At 39.0% G+C, this 26,093-nt stretch overlaps 2 protein-coding genes across 4 annotated transcripts in view; one reads left to right on the forward strand and one right to left on the reverse strand.

Moving 5' to 3' along the window:
• Nucleotides 1–17,172, forward strand: part of LOC123982177 — a 38,190-nt gene extending 21,018 nt beyond the window's left edge. The window contains exons 13-23 of the mRNA XM_046067598.1: nucleotides 301–711; nucleotides 7,016–7,108; nucleotides 7,451–7,478; nucleotides 7,638–7,729; nucleotides 8,289–8,919; nucleotides 9,038–9,211; nucleotides 11,919–12,046; nucleotides 14,147–14,332; nucleotides 15,503–15,674; nucleotides 16,384–16,425; nucleotides 16,542–17,172. Coding sequence (XP_045923554.1) covers nucleotides 301–711; nucleotides 7,016–7,108; nucleotides 7,451–7,478; nucleotides 7,638–7,729; nucleotides 8,289–8,919; nucleotides 9,038–9,211; nucleotides 11,919–12,046; nucleotides 14,147–14,332; nucleotides 15,503–15,674; nucleotides 16,384–16,425; nucleotides 16,542–16,640 — 2,056 coding nt within the window. The 3' untranslated portion in view covers nucleotides 16,641–17,172. The remainder of the gene's footprint in view (nucleotides 1–300; nucleotides 712–7,015; nucleotides 7,109–7,450; nucleotides 7,479–7,637; nucleotides 7,730–8,288; nucleotides 8,920–9,037; nucleotides 9,212–11,918; nucleotides 12,047–14,146; nucleotides 14,333–15,502; nucleotides 15,675–16,383; nucleotides 16,426–16,541) is intronic.
• Nucleotides 17,119–25,886, reverse strand: LOC123981452 (ankyrin repeat domain-containing protein 34B-like). Of its 3 annotated transcripts, none has more exons than XM_046066286.1 (3): nucleotides 25,781–25,886; nucleotides 24,325–24,584; nucleotides 17,119–20,047 (listed from the first exon to the last, which is right to left on the reverse strand). In XM_046066286.1, exon 3 carries the CDS (start codon nucleotides 19,999–20,001, stop codon nucleotides 18,349–18,351), a length of 1,653 nt encoding a protein of 550 aa, XP_045922242.1. In that variant the 5' UTR covers nucleotides 20,002–20,047; nucleotides 24,325–24,584; nucleotides 25,781–25,886; the 3' UTR covers nucleotides 17,119–18,348. The 3 variants fall into 3 exon arrangements, with proteins under 3 accessions (XP_045922242.1, XP_045922240.1, XP_045922241.1); XM_046066284.1 differs by having other exon boundaries at nucleotides 24,321–24,584; XM_046066285.1 differs by lacking the exon at nucleotides 25,781–25,886 and having other exon boundaries at nucleotides 24,321–24,706.
• Nucleotides 25,887–26,093: the final 207 nt, after the last annotated feature.

A 26,093-nucleotide genomic window follows, 5' to 3' on the forward strand; every position in this document is an offset into this window, starting at 1 on the left:
TACTTTGAAACCCATCTACATGAAATGATGTGGTTTGAATTTCCCAACCTGAAATAATTTTAAGTTTTAAAGTTTAAAAACTTATTTTGACTTTTATTTTTATAATTTTTTTTCAAGTTGACAGATTTTTAGTTTCTCATCTGACCTCTGACCCCGTCTAAATTTCTCAAATACAGTCAATTCTAGCAGCTTATATTTTTATTTTTTTAGCTCTAATAATTCCGACCTTGTTTATTAAGACCGATGTTGTTTTGTTTTTTTTGCAATGTTTTGTTTTGTGTCTTCTTACTCTCTTTACAGTAAAGCCCCCTCCCAACCGGCCTATTCCTACTACCCAGATGACGAGTTCCAGCATTTCTACCGCTGGGCGTCTCCGCCAGGCATCATCAAAATCATGTGCGTCATGATCCTCATCATGTCCGTGGGTATATTTGCTTGCGTTGCCTCCACGCTGGCCTGGGACTCTCAGGGAGTCATGGATAGCTTTGCGGCTGGCTCTGGGGGAGTCAACGGAATGGGATACAACAGCTTTGGTGGCGGCTCCATGTACGGAGCTGGAAACAACTACGGCTACGGGACACTCGGAGGGAACTACAACGACCCCGCTAAGGCCAAAGGGTTTATCATTGCCATGGCAGCCATCGCCTTCATCTTTTCCCTGGCCATCTTCATCATCGTCGTGTCTCACCAGAGCCTATCATACAGCAGGAAGTATATATATATATATTAAACATTTAAATAATAATGATAATTGACAACCATCTCAGACAAACATCTTCCCCACATTCCTTCCAAAAATTATATAGCAAATTGCACATTGTATAACTTATAACTCTCACTAGTCATATTACGAGGTTTACATTAGTCATTACTCAACCCTCCCCTTCCTCTGTTAACCGTCTCAAACAAATTGAAAGGCCCCCCAACCTTATCAAAGAGGTTGTTTCCCTGTCTGTTATTTTTTCCAGAGGGAAGGCTGTAAACATTTGCCCAACCCAAAATGTAGTATATGGTAGTTTGGTCTTTTTCTAGAATAATGCTTTTGATTTTTTAGCGTTCAAGAGACACATATCTATCAATATCCGTTAGCTCTTGATGAACTGTTGCACTGCCGCACACGATGAAACAGTGTCCCTTTTTCTTTCATACATTTTATACATAAGTCAGGAATGTCACTGTTATATTTATTTAATTTAGCTGGTGTGATGTAAATGCTCCGTATTTGTATAGTGCCTAGTCTTTTCGACCACTCAAAGCACACTACATCTGCATTCACACACTGAGCCCAAGTGCTCAAACAGAAACTATCATTCACGCACTGGCGGAACAGCCGCAATTCGTGGCCCAAGGATACTTGTCCTGGGGATTGAACCGCCGACCTTCCGATTAACAGGCAACCTGCAATCCTGAGAGTGAGCCTTCGTACATATTGCTCCCCAGTCCTCTAAAGAAATCTCACTCCCCAGGTTGTTACTCCATTTGCAGTCTGAATTTTCTGGTGAATTGGCCATTAATAATTCATCCAGCTCTGATATAGCTCCTGTACTTAAACTGTCCTTGGATAAAATTCTTTCAAAATTGGATACTGCTGGTTTAGTTGTAAGACTATTTTTAATTAGCTCTGATGAAACTCTTGTTGAAGGTATTTAAAAAAATATTTTTTATCTATATCATACTTCTGTTTAATTTCTTCAGATGACATCATAACATCTTATTTTGGCATATACAGGTCCTGAATCTTTTCTCATGCCTATTGATGCCCACGCTCTAAATTAAGGGTCTGCTCTCCATAGGGTAAAGTGTCGGTTTCCCCAAATGGGGCTGAATTGAGATAATTTATTGGGTTCTTTAATACATTTTTTCACTCCAAAACACACCTTAATCATATTTTTAACAATTGGATTAGTAGTTCGTTCCATTAGTTTCACAAATGTGTATATGAATATAAATATAGGGGTAAAGGTAAGATTAATCCCTCTGATTCCATTTCTTTCCATTGAGGAATATCCCTTGTTGCAAAATAAAACTTAAGGGTTGTTAATTGTACTGCTCAGTAGTACCAGGATATATTGGGACATTTTAACCCCCCCTTATTACATGGTAAGTACAGGAGAGACAAGCGGACTCTGGCACATTTATTTCCCCATATGAATTCTGTAAATAGCCTGATTTTATGAAATCGAGGTAGAGGAATATTCTGAAATACATACAATATTTTACGGAGTATACTAAATTTTATAATATTTATTCTTCCAATCTGGGATAAGGGCAGGGTGGGCCATCTATCAAACGATTATTTCTTCCATCAAGGGCCCGTAGTTTGCTTTCGACACTCTGAGCTAATTTAGGTCTAATTTGTATTCCTAAATATGTAAAGCAATCAACGACATTGAATTGGGAAGCCTCTGTAATTGGGTTTTCCTTTTCTTTTTCATTAAGTCATAGAGTTGAGGACTTAGTATTGTCAATGGTATACCCTGAGATGAAACTGAATGAGTTTATTAACTGTTATAGAGCAGGGGTTGTTTTGTTAAGGTATGATATATACAAAATTACATCATACGCGTATAATGAAAGTTTATGTTCTGACTGTCCAGTTATTATTCCCACAATTCCCATGTACAGCTATAACGAATGGTTCACTAGAGTAAACAAAAGCGGGGACAAGCATCCTTGACGGCATCCTCTTGATTACTATTGGTTCTGATATTTTTGTTTGTTAGTATTTCTGCAGGCTCTCCAAGCTTTGGATAATATTAAGGACCCTCCTAACATTATGGAATCCCTGGCGAGCGAGAATGAACCCATTTTGATCCCTATGTATTACACTGGGTAACGTTTCTTGCAACCGTCTTGCTAAAACTTTGCAAAGAATTTTGAGATCAGAGTTTAGTAAACTTATTGGTCTCATATTTCCGTATCTATTATTAGACTTTCCTGGCTTTGGCAATATATAAACCTTTTTTATATATAAACCATTGAGACACAGTCTCTTTTACCAGGGAGTCCTGTATAGCACAAATAAAACACAAATTTTCAACCATGAGCTGAAAATAACCATAACAATAATGTTATCAACGCACCTAACTTAGATTTGGGTAAACTGCCGTTGTCGAATGCTTCCATAAACATTTCCAGTAGTGGTTTGAGCATTTTTGTTTTAAATTTCTTATATAGGTCTATTAGCAATCCATCTGGACCTGCTACTTTTCCTGCTTTCATGCCTATTTCCTCCTCTGTAAGATCTGCCTCTAACGTCTTTGCATGTTCCTCAGAGATAGTTGGAATATTTAGCTTCTCTAAAAATGTTTTTTGGGCTTTGGGTTCATAGTCAACTTGTGGTTCATATAGTTTTTTTATAGTATTCCCTAAATTCGTTGTTTATTTCAGCAGGGTCTATAATTGTGTCACCATTATCTTTTACAATCAAAGTTTCTAACTGTTGTTTCTAACTGTTTGATCTGCCATGCCAAACATTTTCCACCGTGCCCATAAAATGTTCAGCCTTAGCAGACTGTGCTACCCCATCAGCCAATAATTTATTATATTCTGCTCTTAATAGCAATAACTCTTTTTCTACTTCAGGAGTACTATTCCTGAACACCTGCTCCTGTTGAGTTTGTATTTTGGATTCTAGCTGTTGCCTATTCTGGCGTGACTCTCTAAATTTGGATGCAGTATAGCTAATTATGTGTCCCCTCAGGAAGGCTTTAAAGACATCCCACTTGATACATGCTGTTGTTTGCGTTGTATTATCTTTAAAATAATTATCTATTTCCGCCCCCACATATTTTATAAATGCTTCATCTTGTAGCCACTTCTGATTAAATTTCCATCTTGGTGGGTCCCTTGCAAGATTTCCATCTGTATAAATCAGACAGCACATTCCATGGTCTGATATTAATATACTACCATAGTAACAGCCCCGTATTTTTGAAAGTAATGATGCAGAGATTAAAAAGTAGTCTATCCGTGAGTATGTCTGAAAAGTACTCGAGTGGCAAGAATAGGCTACATCGTTAGGTTTCAAGTGTCTCCAGATATCTAGCAGATTTAACTCTTTAATGAAATGATGAATAGTTGTTGTACTTCTAGCATGAGTTTGATCAGTACCTGTAGACCTGGTCGGATCTAATGTACAATTACATTACATTACATGTACAATCCCCTGCAATAATATATTCTCCTGGGAGAGATGCGAGTGTGAGAAATAAATGTCTATAAAAGCCGGGCTCATCCTTATTGGGGCCATATGTATTAACTAAATTCAAGTTAACTGAGAGCAGCGATCCCTTAATAATCAGATACCTACCACATGTATCCCTGATTACATTAGTAATTTGAATGGGCACAGAATAGTGAATAAGAGTCATGACTCCCCTTGCTTGTGATGTAAATGATGCTGCATAGGTGCTTCCCTACCGTCTGCTCCTAATTTTTACATTGTCCTCTTTAGGGTATGTGTCTCCTGCAGGAAAGCAATTTTTGAATCAGTGTCTTTCAGCTTATTCATAACCTTTGCCATGAGGCCATGAGGATTAACACGTCTAAACGTCAGAACACACATTGAACATGTTATACAGCAATAAAAATTTTAAAAAACAATTCTCCCAACTGAATGGGAAGCCCTCCTATCTATTGCTTCCAGACGCTGTTATGGACCGATCTACGGCTCAGTCCACTCAGCCTACACCCGGACCGATGTAAATTAAAAATGAAAAATAAAAATTAGGCTTCATTTGCCCTTCCTACTCCGTAATGTTTTTATGAATTATATGAGACAAATATAATAAATCAGTGTAAGCATAATAACTGCTGCTAATGTCAGCATCCTCAAGAAGTTATGTTATATAAATTCCTGTAATAAAAATAGGTTTCCAGTGTTCCACATATTGATATATCTCTGCTTTGACTTTAGCATGTGTGTTTATACGTATACTTGTTACCTACAAATACACACATACCCACGCACACCTTTACACAGATAGGCCAATGGGGGAAAAAACAAAGAGTTATGTTCCATTGACTCCCCATTCAAAGTAATACAAATTACATTATTTTGCAGTCCGTAGTGGCAGATACTCTCTCATCCTATAAGTAGCTTCACATCTGCACCTCCGGTATCCAGCCTTCCATAAAAGAGCATGGGTCCAGGCCCTCTACGCCTTTGGGCAAGTTCACCAACCTCAGGTTTTTCAAGCGTGACCTTGTTTCCATGTCCGCAACTTTATCTTCCAGAACTTCGTTCCTTTTCTTAAGAGCTTTAACAGTTTCTTGTAGCTCAATGTGCTCGTCCATGGCGGACGAACACGGTCAGACAGTTCTTTCTTAGTTTCTTCAACGGCAGTGAGAATAGCATCAAGTCTAGTTGAGAACTTGGAATTCAAGCTGTTTATCGCCACCAGTATCTCTTCTTTGGCCGCGGTGAGCTGCCCTATTGTTCAGGAGTCTCCATGCTGACATTAGCATCTTTGCTGGTTTTATGCTCCATGCTTTGTGCCCCATTAGCTTTGCTTGTGTCTGTGTTTTCTCTCTAACCCTACTCGTTTTTCCAAGATTTGGCATCTCCGTTTTCAAACCGAGGTTGCCTGCACTTTCAAGGACCGTTGTATGTTTATATCAGGATCGAGCGTGACTTACTCGTTCGCGTTCATACCAGAAGTCCCCTGTGTGTAACTTTTTGAAAAATTTCTCGATCTGGAAAAATGCAAGAAGACTTTTAAATATATAAGATAAAAATAGAACTGGATATATATGCTATATTTTTTCTTCACCATGAATCACTTGATTCATTTTAAGTTGTCATTTGGCCTTTGCACACATTTCATTTCATTATTTGTCCTTTTCTTCCCAAGACCTTAAAAATTAAGTTGTTGAAAAACAAAAATAGCTATCATATATGATGTTAATAAGAGAGTAAAATCAATTAAGTTTTAGTTTATTTTATCAGCCGATAGGAAGTTAAATGAAGGAAATGTTTAAAGCTATTTCTTCTTACACTCCAATTTAATTATATGGGCTCAAGAAGGTGCTTTTGATTTGACTTTTGCATGCAGAATTTAATACCATATTATATATAATAGATATTATAGAGTTTTTATGAATTGGATGACATCCACAGTTCAACAAGCAGAAGTATATCCACATATCTCAGTTTAAGAATAAAATTAATTCACAGTGAGAGTGTAAGTTAAGCTAAATTGAGGCTACAAAGTGCAATTTGTTTTTCCTTTTTTTATCTTCAGTTGTATTTTGTCTGATCAGCTTTTACATTTTGTCTGTCTCGGGATTCCATACGTATGTAATGATAAGTTGCTCTGAGATGTAAAAACTCATTAAAGTTCAGTGACATCTATGAATTAGCCTATTTGTGAGATATTACGGGATTATATGCTTTTCTCAATTTCCTTGCTTTGTGTATAATAAATGCTGTTGTTCTGCATTTTAAATGAAAACAAAATAACTATTTTTGACTAATACATTTTGTCAGTCTCGGGATACATTTTGTCAGTCTAATACATTTTGTCAGTCTCGGGACTCCATACTATGTAATGATAAGTCCTTTTGAGATGTAAAAACACATTAAAGTTCAATAATATCTATGAATTATTTGTGGGATATATGTATATGTCCCTGCATTGAATATATATATAATATACTATATGCTGTCGCTTTTAAAATTAAAAGAAAAATAACAATATCTATGACTTATCTAAACAGCTACTACATTATGTCAGTCTCTGGATTCCATACAAATGTAAGTCCTTTTTAAGATATAACAACACATTAAAGTTCAATAACATCCATGAATCATTATTTATTATTTCCTTGAAGACAGTGAGAACTTCCTGTGTTGTTCGGTAATGTGACACCTTCAAGGGGGCGGGGCTTAATTGGCCGAGAGCGGAGCTCACCTGGGTGGGGCCTGGATTGTTTTTATCTGCAGCAGCAGTTTCAGTTGAAACATTTCTGGTGGAGCAGAGAGAAGAAAACACCTGCGGAGCGACAGGTGAGTGTGTCGACTTCCGTCTGAGAGATTAGCACAAGAGGCTTCTGTACTTTGTTATAAATCCCTAAAAACTTTTACCTGTCGATACAACAAAGAAAGGTGTGTTGTTATTATGGGTCAAATCTATTATCTCCTTAACAGCAGCTCCTGTGTGGTAAAGATCAACGGGGAAATTGTGAGCAAAGTGCGAGATTATTAGGCTGATTTATTTGGATGAAACAGGATTATTTGTGGTTTTATAGCTCTGATGACACGAGTGTAAAGTTTAGAGATGTTTCAGTTTGAGCTGATTTCACGACAGCTGAGACTGGCGTTGAAGAATGAAATTAAAATAACACAGGATGTTATCATGGTTGTAGTATGAATTTATATTCAACCTGAATCGACTAATCGATTTGTTGTTACACAGAAAAATAATCGCAAGCATTTTTTTTTTTAAAGCAAAAATCTGAATCAGCTTTATTGCCAGGTATGTGTACACAAATGTGGAATTAAAATAAAAAGGCAAATAATCTGTGACGAAACTGTAACTGTCATTTATGTCAAATTCTACAGTCCAAATGATCACTTCTGAGAAAAAAATGTATTACTAAGTAAATCTGTCCTAACAGTATAAATCCTCTTCCAGGTTCATTTCACCAAGCAGCACCCAGTGGATCCAGCAGTAATGTCCTCCAGGCCCAATGGGAGTCCACCTCCCTATGAGTCAGATGGGGAATAGTGAGTCTCTTTCACTTTCCTGTTGTTGTATTTTATTTATATCAATATACAGACTATATATGAATACTCTCCATATGGAAACAAAGAAAGCGTTTGAGCTTGGTTTAAATTACGTGAAATGTGACCATTAGTGAATTATTTATGTTAAATTACTTTGAAACCCATCTACATGAATTTATGTGTGACTTCAATTTAATGAATTTCCCTCCCTTAAATTTTGGTGTCTAAATTTCATTAATTTAAGCAACTTGATTTTTGTTTTTTGGGGGTTTTTGTATTTTTTTACTGAAGTTTTTGTCATGGAAATGACCTATTTACTTTGAGCGAGTTGAATATAGTTTTGTTTTTTGTTTTTTTTTAATATTGGTTCTGGTACTGACCAAAAACCACATAAAATGAAATTGCACAACGTTTTAAAATAATTCCGACCTTGTTTATTCAGACCGATGGTTTTCAAAGTAAAATATTTCAAGGTCAAATCCTTATGGCCTTACTTTGCGGATTTCTTTTAATTTTTATTTAATGCTATGTTTTTTCTGTCTTCTTACTCTCTTTACAGTAAAGCCCCCTCCCAACCGGCCTATTCCTACTACCCAGACGACGAGTTCCAGCATTTCTACCGCTGGGCGTCTCCGCCAGGCATCATCAAAATCATGTGCGTCATGATCCTCATCATGTCCGTGGGTATATTTGCTTGCGTTGCCTCCACGCTGGCCTGGGACTCTCAGGGAGTCATGGATAGCTTTGGGGCTGGCTCTGGGGGAGTCAACGGAATGGGATACAACAGCTTTGGTGGCGGCTCCATGTACGGAGCTGGAAACAACTACGGCTACGGGACACTCGGAGGGAACTACAACGACCCCGCTAAGGCCAAAGGGTTTATCATTGCCATGGCAGCCATCGCCTTCATCTTTTCCCTGGCCATCTTCATCATCGTCGTGTCTCACCAGAGCCTATCATACAGCAGGAAGTTCTACCTGGCCGTGGTGATCAGCTGCGCCATCCTAGCATTCCTAATGCTAATTGCCGCCATAGTATACTTGATGGCAGTGAACCCCATGGCTCAGTCCTATGGATCGGTCTACGGTGCCCAAATTACAGGTCTATGTGCACAGTACCAACAACCACAGCTTTCAGGAGTGTTCATCAATCAGTATCTTTACCACTACTGTGTCGTGGAGCCACAAGAGGTGAACACACACTTTTGACTTCCTGGTCTTCCTTGTCTTATGTGACGTGACGTGACGTGACCTTTTGTTGGCGCGGGAGGATTTGTTCTGTTTGTAACTGTTGTATGTCTCATTTCAGGCCATCGCTGCAGTGTTGGCCTTCCTGGTCGTCGCCGCTCTAATCATCATGCTCGTCTTCGCGCTAAAGACTCGCCAGAAAATCCAGGAGTTCGGCAAGAGCAACATTTTGTGGAGGAAAGTGAAGGCCTTCGAGGAGCCGGAGCCGGAGCCGCCTCAAGATGTAGAAGCGTGGGTGAGTGGCAGTGCATTGTTTTAATTATTCAACATGCAAGAGCTGCAACAGTTAGTCGTATTAAACGATTAGTCAAACAGCAGAAAGAGTAATTGTTTTTAGCCATATTTCAAGCAACAATACTAAAAAAGATCAACTTACGCATCTGTAACGTGAGGATTTTCTGCTTTCCTCTGTTTTTATGTTAGGAAAATAATATTTTGGGGATTTTTTGACTGCAAAACGTTTCATAGACAATTATTTTCATTAAGAATTTATCTATATTGTTTTCTTGATCAATAAATGTTCTACAAAATGTGAGAAAAATATAAACAAATATGCCCCACAATTTCCTAAAGGCCAAGGAGACGTCTTCACATTCTGTTCCCAGATGAGAAAATTGTTGTTACAGTTGCTCACTTTGCTAATCAAGGAATTAAAGAAATATAAATAATAATAATAAAGAGTGGGTAAATAGAACATGTATAAATCTAAAAATATAAATAGGAGTGTGGAAATATGTACAGTATGTGACAGACGGGAATAAATAGTATATGTATAATTAGTAATGAATAAATAGTAGTAATAATAATGAGGGCTGATAGTGTTAAGAGATGGAATAGATTAAAATCCTTTAAAATTGCAGTATTATAACAAAAGAGAAATGCCACAAATCCTGGATAGACAGGATGCTACATGTCTTTAGAAGGCAGCAGCTTTCACCAGGAAATATTTATCATTTCGATTTGATAATTGGCTTAAACAGTTATAGACCTGCTACAATTTGTGGATCAATCAACAGAAAATTACCTTCAACTATTTTTAAAAATTGAATAATCATTATTTTTGCTGTTCACAGCTTCTCACATGTGAAGTTTTGAAGTTTGTCTTTGTCAAACATGATGGTAAACTGAATATCTTTGGAGTTTTGGACATTTGAAGACATGTTGCCCCGGGGTGTGTTAAAGTATAACACAACATTTTCTGGCATTTTATAGACAAAAATATTAACTGATAATGAAAATATTCATCAGTTTCAGCCCTGAATGGTTAATTATTGATAAGCAAATTTTTAATTTCAGCTATAAACCTGACACTAAAATCAAAAGAGGCTATTAATACTGAGCCTGAAAGCTTGTCTCAAGTAAAGTGTCCGCCTGTGTTCTCTAATGAAGCGCAGTGTTTTTGTATCAGCTGAAGTGGTTCAACCAGTTTGGTGGCAGTCACCTGTTTGTCGGCGGGGGAGGGGAAGTGTGGAGCTTGTGCTTGGTTTCAAGGTGTGGCCCTACACGGATGACCGTTTCAATCTCACTGCTGTCAGTACATTCAAACTTCAGTATTTACATTTTATGGTGTATCATGCTTTTCTAAGCTATTTTCAGAAGAACAGCTCTCAAACTTTGACATGCCCTAGTAAGTAGCGATGAGTAGGTGAGTCAGTTTGTGGATAGTTGAAAGCAACGATGACATTCAGCGCAGCAAAGTCCCTGCAGTTCACTGCAGAGCAACGACCAGAAAGAACAGGTCGGACTGGTACTCTGAACACATTAACTCCACTGTTAGCAACATGATACTGGGAGCCGTAGGCGTTTATTTCCCTATAGCTTGTGCAGCTGAGGCAGTGTGACTGTAGCAACCTGCAGCACATACAGGGTGTAGCTCAGTACTGTCGCATATTTTTAGAGGACAAGTCCACGCAGGCTTTTCATACCAGAGATGGTAAAGATCCAGGGAGTTTCTTTGAGGGAGTCACCCGTCAAACTGTCATTGGTAAAAGCACTGTTTAGTTTTTTAGATTATTTCAAATAGCTTAGTGCAGCTCTGTTTTGTATAAGGATCATATTTCTCTTGTGGTAGGGCAGCAATTAATGATTATTTTCATAAACAGTTAATCATTTGGTCTATAAAATGTCAGGAAATGGTGAAAAAAGACAATTTTTAATTTTAATCGAATAATCAGTTAGTTGTTGACTATTAAATTAATCGTCAATTATTTGGATAATCGACTAATTGGTTTCTTAAATGTGAATGTTCTGTACTTTTCTATGACAGTAAACTCAATATCTTTGGTTTGTTGACGTCATCTAAGGCTGATCGACGTTTTTCACCATTTTCTGACGTTTTATAGACCAAACAACTGATCGATTTTATCAAGAAAATAATTGACAAATTAATCAGCAATGGCAATAATTGTTACTTACAGCCCTAATCAGCCCTAAGAGCTGATTTGAACTGTTAGAGTAGATTAAAATAGTGAAAAAAGACGATTATTAATTTTTACTATCACGGATGTGGGAGATTGAAACTAATCAGAATAGTTTTTTAACCATCAAATAATAATTTATTCTATAAATTGTTGCAGCTCTAATGCATATTAATGCTGTCGGGGTATAATATAGACATGTATTCTTGTATGTACGGTATGTATGTTGCAGTGGTGGAAGAAGTACTTAATTTTCATACTTAGGTAAAAGTACAAATACCTCACGAAAAATATTACTCAAGTAAAAGTAATAAAGCACCTGGTTCTAAAAGTACTAAAGTATAAAAAGTACTTCACATTCAAATCTATGATCTTGCAAAAAGCAAATGATCTTTTTAATTCACAGGTTTGAATACAGCATCAAAAGTTACAGTGAATCACAAAATTTTTTTTTTTTAAACTGAGTCGCAAGAGGACAAGTATTAGCCTGTAGTTGCTAATGTGTGTGAATTTTCCCCCCAAAAGGTGAACAATGTGTCCACGGCCCCTGACGCTCTCCCGATGTCAGACTACCCTGAGAAGCTGAGGGGCTCCAGGAGTTACCTGGATGACGAGAGCAACTATGACAAACCTCCCTACAGCATCACCCCACAGTGAGTTTACTGAGCGAGAAACATCTGCAGTGACAAAAGGCCGGTGTTGTTTTATGTACTGTGTGCCAGGAAGGGCGGGTTTGTGCAGCAATTGGTGCTACTCAGTGTCCCAGTTCAATGCTACAAACACTTTTTTTTAAAGGTTTTTGGCCTTTTTCTATAAACGGTTCACAGTAGAGAGCTGTGATCAAAGTGGGGACGTTGCAATGACATGGCAGTGTCTAAAGGGCCAACTGTGATTGGTCGGCTTGGCATTTCCTCCTACACATGTCCGGCTTGTCCTCCATCTTTTGCCTCAACTGCTTTTAAGGGTCGTACATACCATCATTGTTTGTAGCAGCCCACACAAACAACAACAGTGGCTAAACTAAAAACAGCGGCAAGGGAACATAGAAACCCGACAGCCAACTAGCGTTTTGACGGTTTAATTGTGGAACGACGCAGACACCAACGCACAAGCATAAATGCTCACGATGACTTAATGCAGAAGTATAAATTGGCCTTTAGACCAGGGGTTTATGTTTGCAGCATGTTCTCTAAAGTTTAAATGTAAAGTGAGTGTTGAGCTGTTAATGGGGACTACTGTCCCTGAAGGCAATATGAAAAAGTTGCTCAGACACAGGTGGACAAAATGTGAACCTGATCTGGACAGAAATGAGACACCTTCAGGAAGTTCTCAGAAAGAAAAAGCAATTGGATCAACCTTTAACATTTTCCTTGTTAACCCTTCAATAATTAAAATTTTTGGCCACTCGGGGGCAGCAGAAACAAGTTTTCATGGGTCATGGCTGTATGGAAGTATTGTGTATTATGGAGCGGGTGCTTGACTTTAGACCGGTTTTCTTCAGATTGCTGCTGCCAAAAAAAATTTGCCAAATTTCCGCAAATACAACACAGATACTGGAAGCATTTAAGCAGAATGAGCTCGTCTTTTCAGATTGTTACGATCGTCAGTCACCATGCCAGTTTCATCAAAGGACTTAATGAGCCACTTTTTCTTGCAACACTGAAACTAAGTGAAATACTTTCGTGCTGATTAGGGAACATGAAAAGGGACATGTCTGCAGGAAGTCATTGTTGTCCTGTTTACTCATCAAGATGAGATCACAAATCAAAATGGCTGTATTTTACTTCCTCCTACATCTCATAAGCAAAACATACGTGTAACAGTTTAGTAGATTTACAGATGCTATTTTGCCTTTGGGGACTCACATTTGCAATCCATGTAATGTAGTCGCCTCCTACTGTTACTTAGATTACAGTTACCGTAGTTCTGTGTTACTGTTTTGCAGTTTTTCTAAATTGCTTAAACACATTTCTTGAAAATATGTCTCTTTTTCTCAAAACTCTAAACACAAATCCACAGCTTCTCACCCAATTCCCCTAAAACTTTAAATTTTCAGGTCAAAATGAAGCTCTCCACTCAAAACAATTCAGCCTTGCTGAAAAAAGAAACTTTTCCCGCAGAAACACACACACTGCAACACAGTCTGAGATAAATTTTAAACAATACTACAAAACTGGTTATAAGTTATGTTGCTTGTGATTCTCTCCCTCAAAAAACTATTCACACGATAAACACAACAAAAGAAATAACAAATTTAAACATTTGCACATTTTTTATTTCTTTGTGTAATATACAGTGCAGCACACCGAACAACTAATTATTCTGCCCCAGCATCCTGTCTTTGGTCTGGGACAGGCCAGAGATTCTCGTCCTTCACCTCCTTTCCCATCTCCTCCTCCTCCCTCTACCTCCTCCTTTTTCTTCCTCCTCCTCCTCCTCCTCCTCCTCTCTGGTGTCCTACACCTCTTCCTTCAGATTTGTCTGGATCCATTGTTCCTAAACTGAATGAACTGACTCCGGTCTATTGAAGCTTCTGAATGTCTGTGCTTTCTCAATGACCACATGTTGTAGGCAATGAGAAATGACGGGATTTGTGTGTAGAGTTTAGGGAAATTGGTGTTCTTTTTGAAAAATGGAGTTATGGTTTTTAGTTCAAAAGCCTGCTTATAGTGTTAGAGCAATGGAGAAAAACTGTAATGGTCTTTGTTATTATAATGAATCTAACAATATGAATACTGCTCCTTGTCCCACAGGCCTTCAGTGGAAGAGAACCGGCCTTTGCAAAATGGGACTCCCTACAGCCCAACCTCAGATTTGTCCAGCTCGAGTGGCAAGCCCAAGAAGAGACGCGCAGCCCGGCCACGCCGCGCCAATGGACAAGACTTCGAGACTGACTATAACTCCTCTGGAGACGAGCTGGACGACGACGACTTTGACAGGTAAGAAGAAATTAAAGATCCACATTGGAGGTGCTGACGTACAGGAGTCCAACTCACTCACAAGTCCAAGTATTCAGATCCTTTACTTAAGTAAAAGTAGCATTACCACACTGTCAATTAGTCCATTACATGTTAAAGTGCTGCAAGTAAAGTTTTACTTAAATAGAAGTACAGAAGTATTACTTTTCTTGCTTTAATATGTGTATTTATCACCTATGCATTAACATTTAAGCAGCATTTTGATTTTAACTGATCAGGGATGGAGCTGCAACGATTAATCGAATAATCAGGTTTGAGTAAGAGGAATCATTTGAATCCAGCTTGTTAAATGTGAATATGTTCGGGGATTTTTACTTTTCTATAACAGTAAACTGAAAATCTTTGCAACTAATCGATTTTTTTCGAGAAAATAATTGACAGATTATTCAGCAATGGAAAAGAATCGTTACTTGAAGCCCTAATCAGCCCTAAGAGCTGATTTGAACTGTTAGAATGGATTAAAATGGTGAAAAAAGACAATTATTGATTTTACTGGGAATAGTTTTTTGTCCATCAAATAATCATTTGATCAACAAATTGTTGCAGCTTTAATACATATTAATGCTGTCGGCATATAATATAGACGTGGATTCTTGTATGTATGTTGCAGTGTTGGAAGAAGTACTTAATTTTCATATTTAGGTTAAAGTACAAATACCTCAAGTAAAAGTCATGCAGTATAATACTACTTAAGTAAAAAAGTACCTGGTTTTAAAAGTACTTAAGTATCAAAAGTAAAAAAGTACCACACATTCAAATCTATTGCTCTTACAAAAAGCATTCAACCTTTATTCAATGTTCATGCAGTGTTTTGCACTTTTAGGACTTAATAGACAGAAATTACTTTAGGTGTTTGCACTTTGCAAAATTTTAATCTACAAAGGAACTCAAGCTATCAGGTAAATATAAGGGAGTAAGGAGTTCGATATGTTACTTTGAAACGTAGCGGAGTCAAAGTGTAAAGGAGCACAAAATGGAAATACTCAAGTACATTAAAATTGTATACAAGTACCGTACTTGAGTGAATATACTTAGTTTCCAACACTGCCAACTGTACCTGGGGTCTTCGAAGCTTACGGATGTGTTTTTCCAGTCATTTAAATTTACCCCTGTGTCTTCTCTCTCTTTTAGTGAATTCCCTCCCATAACAAATGAGCAGGAGCGCACCAACTACAAGCGTGAATTTGACCGCGAGCACCAGGAGTACAAGGACATGCAGGCGGAGCTGGACGCCATCAATAAGAACCTGTCAGATGTGGACAGAGAGCTGGATGAACTGCAGGAGGGCAGCCCGGAGTACCTGGTGAGAGCTCACTGTTACTGTTTGATATTTATTTGTTCAATCCCCTTATAGTCAACAACTGATATTTTTCTCTCTGTCAGTCCAGTTTGAAAGATATTAATGGATAGATTGTGGAACCTACAGCAGAAATGTTGTTTTCTTTAAAATTTCAACAGAACATTAAATCTGCTGTAATGTTTTCATATGAATAGGGGATGAAATGCGTAATGTAAAAGGAGTTTTTGTGTGACAAACCCTCAGAGAATGATCACCAACTTCGCAGTTTTTGCATCTTTCAACTTCACTTTTTGTGGTTTTGATGGCCTACTAATGTTTAAAAGTTTCAGTCTCACTGCTGTAGTCAGCTTTCCAGCAGCAGGCTTGTTTTCAGATAAAAATATGTTTAAAACGCCGCCGTACACGTCCTGCTCAGCAGCAAATAAGCAGACAGACACAGCTACTGACAAGATGGTGAACATAGTGGATCATTTAGCAGCTAAAGAGCCAGATATTTTCTGTAGGAGTGGGAGACGGATGTGAAAATAAGCTACCGTTTGATAACAAGTTACAGTAAATTAACTTTACAAGGTATATACGTCAGTGTTGTGTTGACAGCTTTGTAGCCTCCAAGTGGTCAGTAACCGTTTTTAGACTGAAGTGAGGGAGACAAAATAAACCGTTTTACTATTTTGAAATGTATCTGATGAATTGTTTACGTTTTCTTTAACAGGATGCTTTGGATGAGTACAACAGGATAAAGGACATGAAAAAGGTGCGTGGGATCATTTCATTCATCTACTGCAATGTAATGAATTGTGATATTTTATTTTATAGCGTGATTCTATAACTCATATTCTTTGTCCAATTTTTTTTTTTCTCCTTTTTCAGACTTCAGATTATCAGATGAAGAAGCGCAGGTGTAAATATCTGAAGAACAAGCTGAACCACATCAAGAAGAGGGTCAGCGACTATGACCGCAAGGCCTGAACAACTCAATGAGGATATTACGCCTGTCCAAATACGTCTCAGAAAGGACTCAATCTGGTTTGCCGCCGTTTTTTTTTGGGGCGGGGGGGGGTGACAGCTGGTAGCTTGTGAAACATTGCAAAAGTTGTTTGTCCCTATAGGCTGTCTTGTATTATGCCACTGTTTATATTATGTTTGTCACCTGCCGTAAATACTGTTATGTGTATATATTTTGCCTACTGTGATCTGAAATTGTCCAGCAGCCACTAGATTGTAAAGTGAATATACATTTATACACAACCCCATTTTGTTTTTAAATAGCTCTTTTTACTGTCTTTAATTCTATATCTATCTATATCATGTAAATACAATATGTGGGGAAACAGATGTTTTTAGCAGTTTGTGTAAGTAAGTTCACATGTGTTTCTTTACTCAGGGTTGAACAAACGGACACTTTCAAATGATTATGCGTGTTTAATGCATAGTGATGTACCTTTTACAGTGACTTGTTATACCTTTTTTTTATTATAATAAATTCCTTTTTAATAGACAATTATTTCTTGCTTTTCTTACACAGTAAGCGTTGTGGCCAGCAATGGCTTTGCACAGACACAAACATTTGGGACTCCTTGAGCAAATAGTGAGTGTGAAAACAATTCCAACACTCAAACACTGTTGATTTAAAGCCACTAAGTGTAGAATTTTTTAATGTTTGTAGCATCTTTTAAATCATTCTGAAGGGATTGTTTGTAGGCGCCAATGTCAGGCATTTTCAAATTCTGTACATAGTGACTTTAAAGCTGCACAAACTGATATTTTATATATTAACAATGGATCAAAGGACCATAGGTAATGTGAATGGTGTCTTTTGAAATAACAACCCTTCAGAGAATAATTAACAATACTATCAAGATTGCTGTTCCATTCATGTCTGCACTGCTTATAGCTTATTGCTTAGGTTCATCCATCCATCCATCGTCAACCGCTTATCCTGCGTACAGGGGCACGGGGGCTGGAGCCAATCCCAGCTGGCATAGGGCGAAAGGCGCCTATGGACAATTTGGGGTCACCAATCAACCTAGGCCGCATGTCTTTGGAGGAAGCCGGAGCACCCGGAGAGAACATGCAAACTCCACACAGAAGGGAAGGTTTGAACCCGCAAACTTCTTGCTGTGAGGCCACAGCGCTATCCACCGGACCATCGTGCCGCTCCATCTGCTTAGGTTAAGAACTTGCAAATTCTGCCCTCAACCCTGTTTTCTTATTCATTTTTTTTTTTAAAGCTTTGATAAACATACAATACAGTATCTGGCCTCTACAAAAGTGAACAAAGACACACAGACTAACTGAACACAGTGGAGTATTTGGCAGCTGAAGAGCAAGCTATATTTTTAACTTTTTAACTTAATATTTAAATTTTCTAACACGTTAGCTAAAAGAACTTCACAAGATGACAATATGTCAGATGTTTTCCGCTTGCTCTGCTGGCCCCAAGTGGCCAAAAAATCTTGATACAGATTTAAGGAATTTTGCACATTAAAACTGCACACTGAAGCTACATGCACAGGTACAACACACTGCACACTGAAGTGTACTTTGTACATTACATCGACATGGATGTTTCTTTTTCTTGTCTATCTGGTTTGCCTCTGAAGTTCACTACAGGCACGACATCACAAGACAAAACATTAAAAAAAAACACAAGCGTCTCTTCCCTCCTGGCTGGATTTTAACCCGTGGTTTTGAACTGTTCGGTCTGCATCGAGTGTCTCCTCAGCAGCATCCTCCTGGTCAGCTCTTTGGGTTGCCCAGGAGGAGCAGAGGGAAGAAATTTTTTGTGGCCTGATTCTTTCTCACTGAAACCACTTGCAGCACTGGAGCTGAGGTTATAAACATTAAGGATGGGGGTGATGGTTGAGTTGAGGGTCAGAGGTGGCAAAGATCTAGGCCTGGCCTGGGAGATGTGGTCCAACAAGAAGGCTCCAGACCCTCTGCGCTCATACCCAGACAGCACTCTCCTGCTTGGGCCTGAGGTCAGTGACTCCCTGGAGCCCTGTGTGCTGGAGCAGCGTAAGAGAGCTAGCTTCTTGCCTTCTCTTAGGTCTCGTGCTCTCTGCTGGGACTCCTCAGGGAGATTTTGGATGTCTACAGCTAGCTGGGGATCAGAGCTGTAGATGTCCTCCCCAAGCTTGCGCCTCTGGATTATGCTCTGAAGGCTTGACGAGGCCATGCCGTGATGTAGCGGAGTGCAAAGGTTTTTGTCACCAGAAAGGGAGGAAGAGGAGGTGATTGAATCTGTTCCAAGGTTAACAGAATGGAGGTTAGGATGGGAGGCAGAGTGGGATGATAGGAGACCTGGTAAGGATATATTTTGTCCTGCATGTTTGGCACATTCATTCTTTACGTCTCCATCTACACCGCTGTCCCTTGCCAATCGTCCTTCATACCATTTGAAGTTGTCAGTTGGTGAATTTGTGCTGTTGTCCCCGTCCCTATTCATGGGAATTTTGACAGGGACGTCCTCCGTTAGGTTGAGGTCTTTCCTGTTTTCTGAAGACGAGGCTGCGTGAGGCTGCTGTGTGAGCAGAGACGCTGGGATCTTTAGCCAGGGCTCAGAGTTCAACCTCAGAAGGGGCTGCTGCAATCCGTGCGGCGCCACTTGGCCAAGCCTTTGGGGGCATGATGGGGAACATGGATGGGAGCTTACACCACAGGACTGGGCTTCTTTAAAGGAAAAGACAGGTTTTGGGGGACATAAAGAAGAAGAGGTGCACTGGGGGGAGGTGATGAGCTGAATTTCAGAGGGAGATGCAGGAGGTGCTGATGTCTTTGTGTCCATCTGATCTAGAGGACCAAGGGGAGGCATGCTCAGGTACTGCTTGGCTTGCAGTTTGCCACATGGGAATTTGTCAGTCGTTATGATGATCACTTCCTTCCCCTTGGCCTTGCATGTGTCGAGCAACAGCTTCAGAACCTTCCAGTCTCCAGCCATGACTGCGTAGACCAACGCTGATGTCCCTGACTGATCCTCTAGGCTAATATCCGCTCCACTGACCAAGAGCAGAGACACCACCTCAGGGCCTGCCTGCTCCTGGCAGGCATGCATCAGGGCAGAGCGACCTTCCTTGTCCTGGATGTTGGGGTCCGCTCCTTTCTCCAGAAGAAACTGGACCAGCTTGGCCCGGCTGGCGCTCTGGGTGTCAGTATGATGGGTCCTGCAGGCTACCATCAGGGGTGTCTGACCTTGGCTGTCACTCTCATTTATGTAAGCACCTCCTTCCAGGAGCAGCCGTGTAAGTCGCAGGCGACGAAGGAAGACTGCTTTTAGCAAGGGGTTTCCTGAATCTATAGCTACCCCAGGAATACAGCCTTCTCCCTCCATCCCTATTGGTCCCAGCTGGTGGTTTTGGAGATGTAGTAAAAGGTTTCTGTTGAAAATAACAAAACACTTTTAGAGAATTATATAAAAGGATAAAATTAAATAAAAGTTGAGCAGTTGCACATAAGCCATTATCATAGACAAGCCCCCATATCAGCTTTTCCTGCAGCATGGCCAAGACCGATGTGTATGCTTTGTTTTTTGCAAGAACGACACAGCTGAGGATGCTTGTTTGGTGCCATAGAAAGTTCAGCATGTTAGTTAGCTTAGAAGGGCTAGCTTAGCCTGGCTGGCCAGCTTGTCTGCAGTAGTTAGTTTGCTATACCAAAGCCATGTTTTTGACATGTTCCATGACCATGTAAAACCTGGTCACTGGCTAGCATGCACTTGGTGTCTCCATCAGTTGCTGGATTTGCCGTGATGACTGGCAAGGAGAGGCCTCTTGCTAGCACAAGTCACATGTTGCATGTAGTAGCAGACTGATCTTATCCAGACAGTGTTAGCTTGTTGTGGTGGGCTGTGTTGAGTATGTGGGTGCAGGTAAAGAGGAGGCTTGTTCCAGGATGCTGGAACACATTGTTGAGCCTTCTCTCTTCTCTGTGTCATCATGGCTCAACGAAACAAAACACCATTTATTAAAGACAATGTAGACTTGCTTGCACTCATAGTGACTATTTGTTACAATACAATAGTTGTTCTGTAGATGATAATTATAATATTAATAGTATATAATTATAATAATTAGATGATTTTAAATCTACATGTATGTAAAATAAGTTGTTTGATCCCACAGTTCCTTTTAATGCAAACGTCCTCTGCAGCTCCAGCAAAGGCTGCCACTTTCTATCCGCCTTTGCACTGTTTGTCCTTGCTTCTCTCTATTAGACCAGATAAGGTGGCAGTTGCCAATGTCTCAGACAGTAACACAACATTTTCCTGTATGAGTCACAGCCCATGAAACAGAAACACGTTAAGGATTATGAAGTTTATTTTGACTTAATCACATAAACTGTCCTGCTGCCACAAATACTAACTAGAGCACCACATGTGGATTGATATACGCTGTTGAAAATAGTCCCCAAAAAATGCACTATTTTATTGTGTTTGACTAACATTTGATACAAACTACAGTGTCCAGCTGATTTAGGAAATTACTTGTGTCTTAGGCACCAGAAGGACTGAGGCTGAGAGACACAGACGGGAAGGCAGGACACATAGTTTTGGTAAAGTCTCATGATTTTTTGACAGCAAGGCAAATATAGAAAAGAACCAGACTGATCCTTTAAAGTGCAAATTCTGAGTTATAATTTAATGGTGTTTACACCCATATTAGATCAGCTGTGTAGAAACTTAGAAAGTGACTTAACTTAAGTTTAAAAGTAGTGTTTCACTGTTATCTCTGTTTGAAAGTTTCAAGCCTGTTTTACCGCTGACCAGACCACTAATGGGTATGGTTCTGTTGCACCTGTAGCCACACCCAACAGTGATGTCATGGTGTACTTTAAGTAAGGCTAAATCAAGGGCAATTGGACTTGGTTGAAGGTTCTTGAATATGTTTCACATTCAGGTGGTTTCTTCAGCTCTGACTGACAATCACGAGTCCCAGCTATTTAACCTTTGTGGCGTTGTTATCAAGGTGATGGATCCCGCTTGGTTAGTGCTCATGGCTGTAACGACAGTCAGTATGATTGTTAGTCATCTGAGCCAAAGATGTCATGAGGCCAAATGTGAGTGTTTGTTCAATCTCCTGGTAAGAGATGAATGGACAACACTTTAGGTTGGGAATAAGTTGTGTTGCAGTCGTCCTCCACTGTTGGGAGATGGTGTCTCTACTCTGGTGTAAAGAGTTAAAAGTGTGTTCCTTATCCTTCAAATGTAAGTAAAGTGCCGATTCTTGACATCACCTATTTCCAGTACAACGGGGGATACCACATAGCCTTTTTAAACAAATTAACAAATTATCTTTTGATCTTTACAAATCAAAACTTGATAATCTGACAAATGCCATAGCCTGGAAACTAGACAAATCTGCAATACTGTGTTTTAATTGCATAAAAAAAAAATCTTTAAATCAAATCGAATCATGGATTTGGAGAATTGTGACACCCCTATTCAAATTGGATGCAGCAGAGACTGAGATTTCCTAATTTTTAGTCCCATGTATGGGACTAACTCAAAGAACACTGGATACTACAGGTCCCATAATGCTACTCAGTAGTGTCTTTAATTAGACCCTCCCTGCCTGGTAAACGTCCATGTCTTTCAATTTCCACACTCACAGTTTGAACAATTGTTTCTGTTGATAATTTGAATTCTTCGAGCCCAAGCCGAAAATAACCTTAATGACATCACTATGACATCATCAGGTTTTTTATCTTAGACTTGACAAATCTTTCCCAGAACCCCAGAAGACTTATATTTGGTTGGAATTGGAAATACGTTCCAATCAATAAATGGCCTCAGTCTATGGCCCTTCAGACATCACTTGAGTCTTGGTATCTTGTTCACTTCTTGATTGTATCCTGTTTACGTGCACTGGCTTTGAAGATAAGCAGACAACATGTTTTCTGTCTTATTCTGCTTCATCCTGCTGCTGCCGTCAGCAGTGACATCATCACTGAACCAAACTGAGCTCTTTACGCTGGCAGCCACACACGTCCAAGACAAAACACCACCTGCACCGTGTTTGACAGATGAGGTGGAGGTGGCGTGCATTCAATCATGCTGTTCCTTTTTTTGTTGAGGCTTTCATCTTTCCATCACTGCTGCACAGGTCAATCACTGAGTCATTAAAACGCTTACAGAACTCTACAGGCTTCTTATTGTTGCCAGAGGGTTGGATCTTTATAAACTCTCTGATGTTATGCTTGTGTATTTTTGTCTTGATGGTCAAATCTTTCACTTATCCAGTGAAATATCTCAACATTTACTGGATTAGAACAAAACTTGATCCAGACATTCGTGGTTCCCAGAGGATGAATAAGACTTGACAGGGACTTTGTTGATCCCCTGACCTCTAGTGCGGTTGGCATTTGTGGTTTTGAATGAAATATAACTGTTGTTCATAGATTGCCATGAAATTTAGTTCACATGTTCATGTTTCCCAGAGGATGAATTGTATTAAGTTTGGTGATCCCCAACTTTCTATAACTTAAGTAAGAATAACAATACATCAAAAAATCCATTACAAGTAAAAGTACTGCATTCGAAATGATAGAAGTATCTACTATTCAGGCAAAATGGCATCTGCTCGAGATATGTTGTCATTTATTATACTACTTAGCTGTAACTAACTAACCAACTAACCAATTAGCAAATGTTTACATGCTAAACTAGGACGTGAAACATGGCAATTATTATACCTGCTAGGCATCAGGGTGTCAGTATTGTCATTGTGAGCATGTTAGCATTTAGCTCAAAAGTCTCAAAAGCCTGATTTCCACTGCGCGGCTCGTCTCATCTTTACTACAAGGTTCAGTTCATCATATTTTATATGCTAATTAAAATCTTAATCTGCTAAGTAAATATAGCTGTCAGATAAATGTAGTGCAGTAAAAAGTACAATATTAATTCTTTATTGTAGTGAGCCAGCAGAAGGTAGCAGAAATTGGAAATACTTATATGGCTACTTACTTTCCACCATTTGATTCAACACTCCTAAGATTTAGAAGAAAATTATTTAGTCAGATTTTTTTAGCTTTGCAAATGTCACATCTAAAATCAGCTCTACACCTTTTCAATTATAGAAAAATGTTTGAATTAAAAGCCCCTCAAAAACACAGTTCATTTGAATGAAGCTGAAAGTCTGCACGTTATCCTCATACTGTAGGCTACTCACTCCTGGGTTTCCCTTCACACCCAATGTCTTAATTCTTACAAACTGCACTGTACATACACGAAATGGGTATATTGTACAGTATATTACAGTGTATTGTTTCCACACTGCCTGCAGGCTGCTAACAGTTTTGTAGAATGAGGGGGAAAAAACTCCACTTCACCTGAACAGGCTCAGCTCAACACTCACCCTCTATAAGAGCCCACTACCATCACTGTGTGTGTGTGTGTGTGTGTGCTCGCGCGTGTGTGTGCTTGCACATATGCTCATTGCCAGTGTGTGCTCATGGTGCAAATGTCAGAGCTGTGTAACACACTCTTGTGGAGAAAAAAGGTGTTAGTCAGAAATGATTAAACATTGCATCACGCAACATGTTAAAATGTTATTTCTTGTTCAGCCACAACAAATCTTTACATCCATATGTGCTAATTCTGTCAAGAGGTCATAAGAAGACAAAATTAAGTTGAAAAAATCTTGTACTACTTACCAACCTTCAGTCAGGATTAGTCCTCTCTTGCAGACATTTACTCCCCTGTTGCAGATCTGCGACTGACGTCCTCTGACCAGGCAGCGCTGAGATGATGTGTGTGTGGTAGTAAGTGAGAGGAGACAGGAGCTGCAGCAGTCAAGGTTTTTCAGATTGTGTTTGCTCTTCAGACAAAGTATGTGATGAGAGAGAGTGATACAAGCTTGTCGTCAGGCAGGTCTAAGAAATGGTTAATCCCTCACCGCAGCAGCAGCAGCAGCAGCTCTGGAGAGTTGCAGAGAGGGAGAACAGGAAAGGTTGACGGAGATGAACGCGCAAGGTGAAGCACTATAGCAACCCAACGCCACAGCGTGTCTGATTTGTCTTTTCATTAAAGGAGGTCTGATTCAGCAAAGGCCTGTTAATCGTGAAACTGCCTCACAGGACTTTCTTTAGTTATGTACAGAAAGGAAAATTATTTTGTCCACCTTATCAATGACATCTCCATGACAACCATCAAGGAGGCCGAATGACGGCACATGTTGTAATTGTGATAGAGGAACTGTTCTTTGTGTCTGTGTGGGAGTGTGTGCGTGTACCTGAGTGTGAATAAGAACCTGTGCATGTACTTGTGCATGCACATGATTTAAATTATTGTCATATCTTAAATTAGGAGAATGTGAGAATCGTTCTTTGATTGATTGATTGTAAATGTAACTTAACATATTAAAACACAAAATAAAAACACCAAAGAAGAAATACGAAGAAAGAAAAAAGATTATATTTAGTTAACATGGCAAACATTACATCATGTCAGTAACCTGAAAGATGATTCTTAAAGAGTCCTTTAAAAATGCAAAACTGTATTTGCATTGTGCTATACAAAAAGGCTGCAAAAAACATATTTCTTTGTATCGTCTGCTCAGACTATTACTAACCCAGCTGTTAATTGTCCAGATCATACTACACAGGTTCCCATCACTTTTCTGTAGCCATAGAAACACACATGGCAGCTCATAAATCCACCACAAGGCGTCAGCATTTGTCAGTGTTTTCCCGTAATATACAATGACCTTTAGCTTTAACCTTAACCTTCTCACTTGTCAGTTTATTAGATCCAACTAGTCCGAATTAATGCAGTACAATACAACAGCCCTGCATAAAATCCTCCTTCCATGATCTTTATAAGGTTATTAATGTAGGACAAATAACAGAAACTCCTCTCTGTGTAACACAATGCAGTTCACCAACACAACAAACTACAGCCTCCAAAGGACCAAATAGTTGAATCAACACACCTTTTTTTAACAAAAACTGAACATTAACCTTTATTGTAGGCCAGGACACTAGTTGTGTTCCCTTGTCATGTTTAAATAATTAAATAACTGTTCTAATTATTATCATTAGTATTTCAACAAAAAAGCAAAGAGAGAAAGGGTCAGAAAGGTTAACACAGATTTACTTTGTTTCTTCAGACTTACTTTGTTTCTTCTTCTGTATACAGTTCTTCAACTGTCAGCCAGTTTTAACTACTTTATATAAAACTGGCTGACTGTATATGAAGTACTTAAAACTAGCTAATACAAAGTAGTTCAAACTAGCTAACTTAATATAAAGTAGTTCAAATTAGCTGACTGTAATAAAACTAGCTGACTGTATATAAAGTAGTTCAAACTAGTTAACAGTATATAAAGTAGTAAAACTAGCTAACTGTATATAAAGTAGTTAAAACTAGCTGACTGTATATAAAGTAGTTAAAACTATCTAACTGTATATAAAGTAGTTAAAACTAGC

The sequence above is a fragment of the Micropterus dolomieu genome, linkage group LG13 (genome assembly GCF_021292245.1).
Source record: "Micropterus dolomieu isolate WLL.071019.BEF.003 ecotype Adirondacks linkage group LG13, ASM2129224v1, whole genome shotgun sequence".
Classification (NCBI taxonomy): Eukaryota; Metazoa; Chordata; class Actinopteri; order Centrarchiformes; family Centrarchidae; genus Micropterus; species Micropterus dolomieu.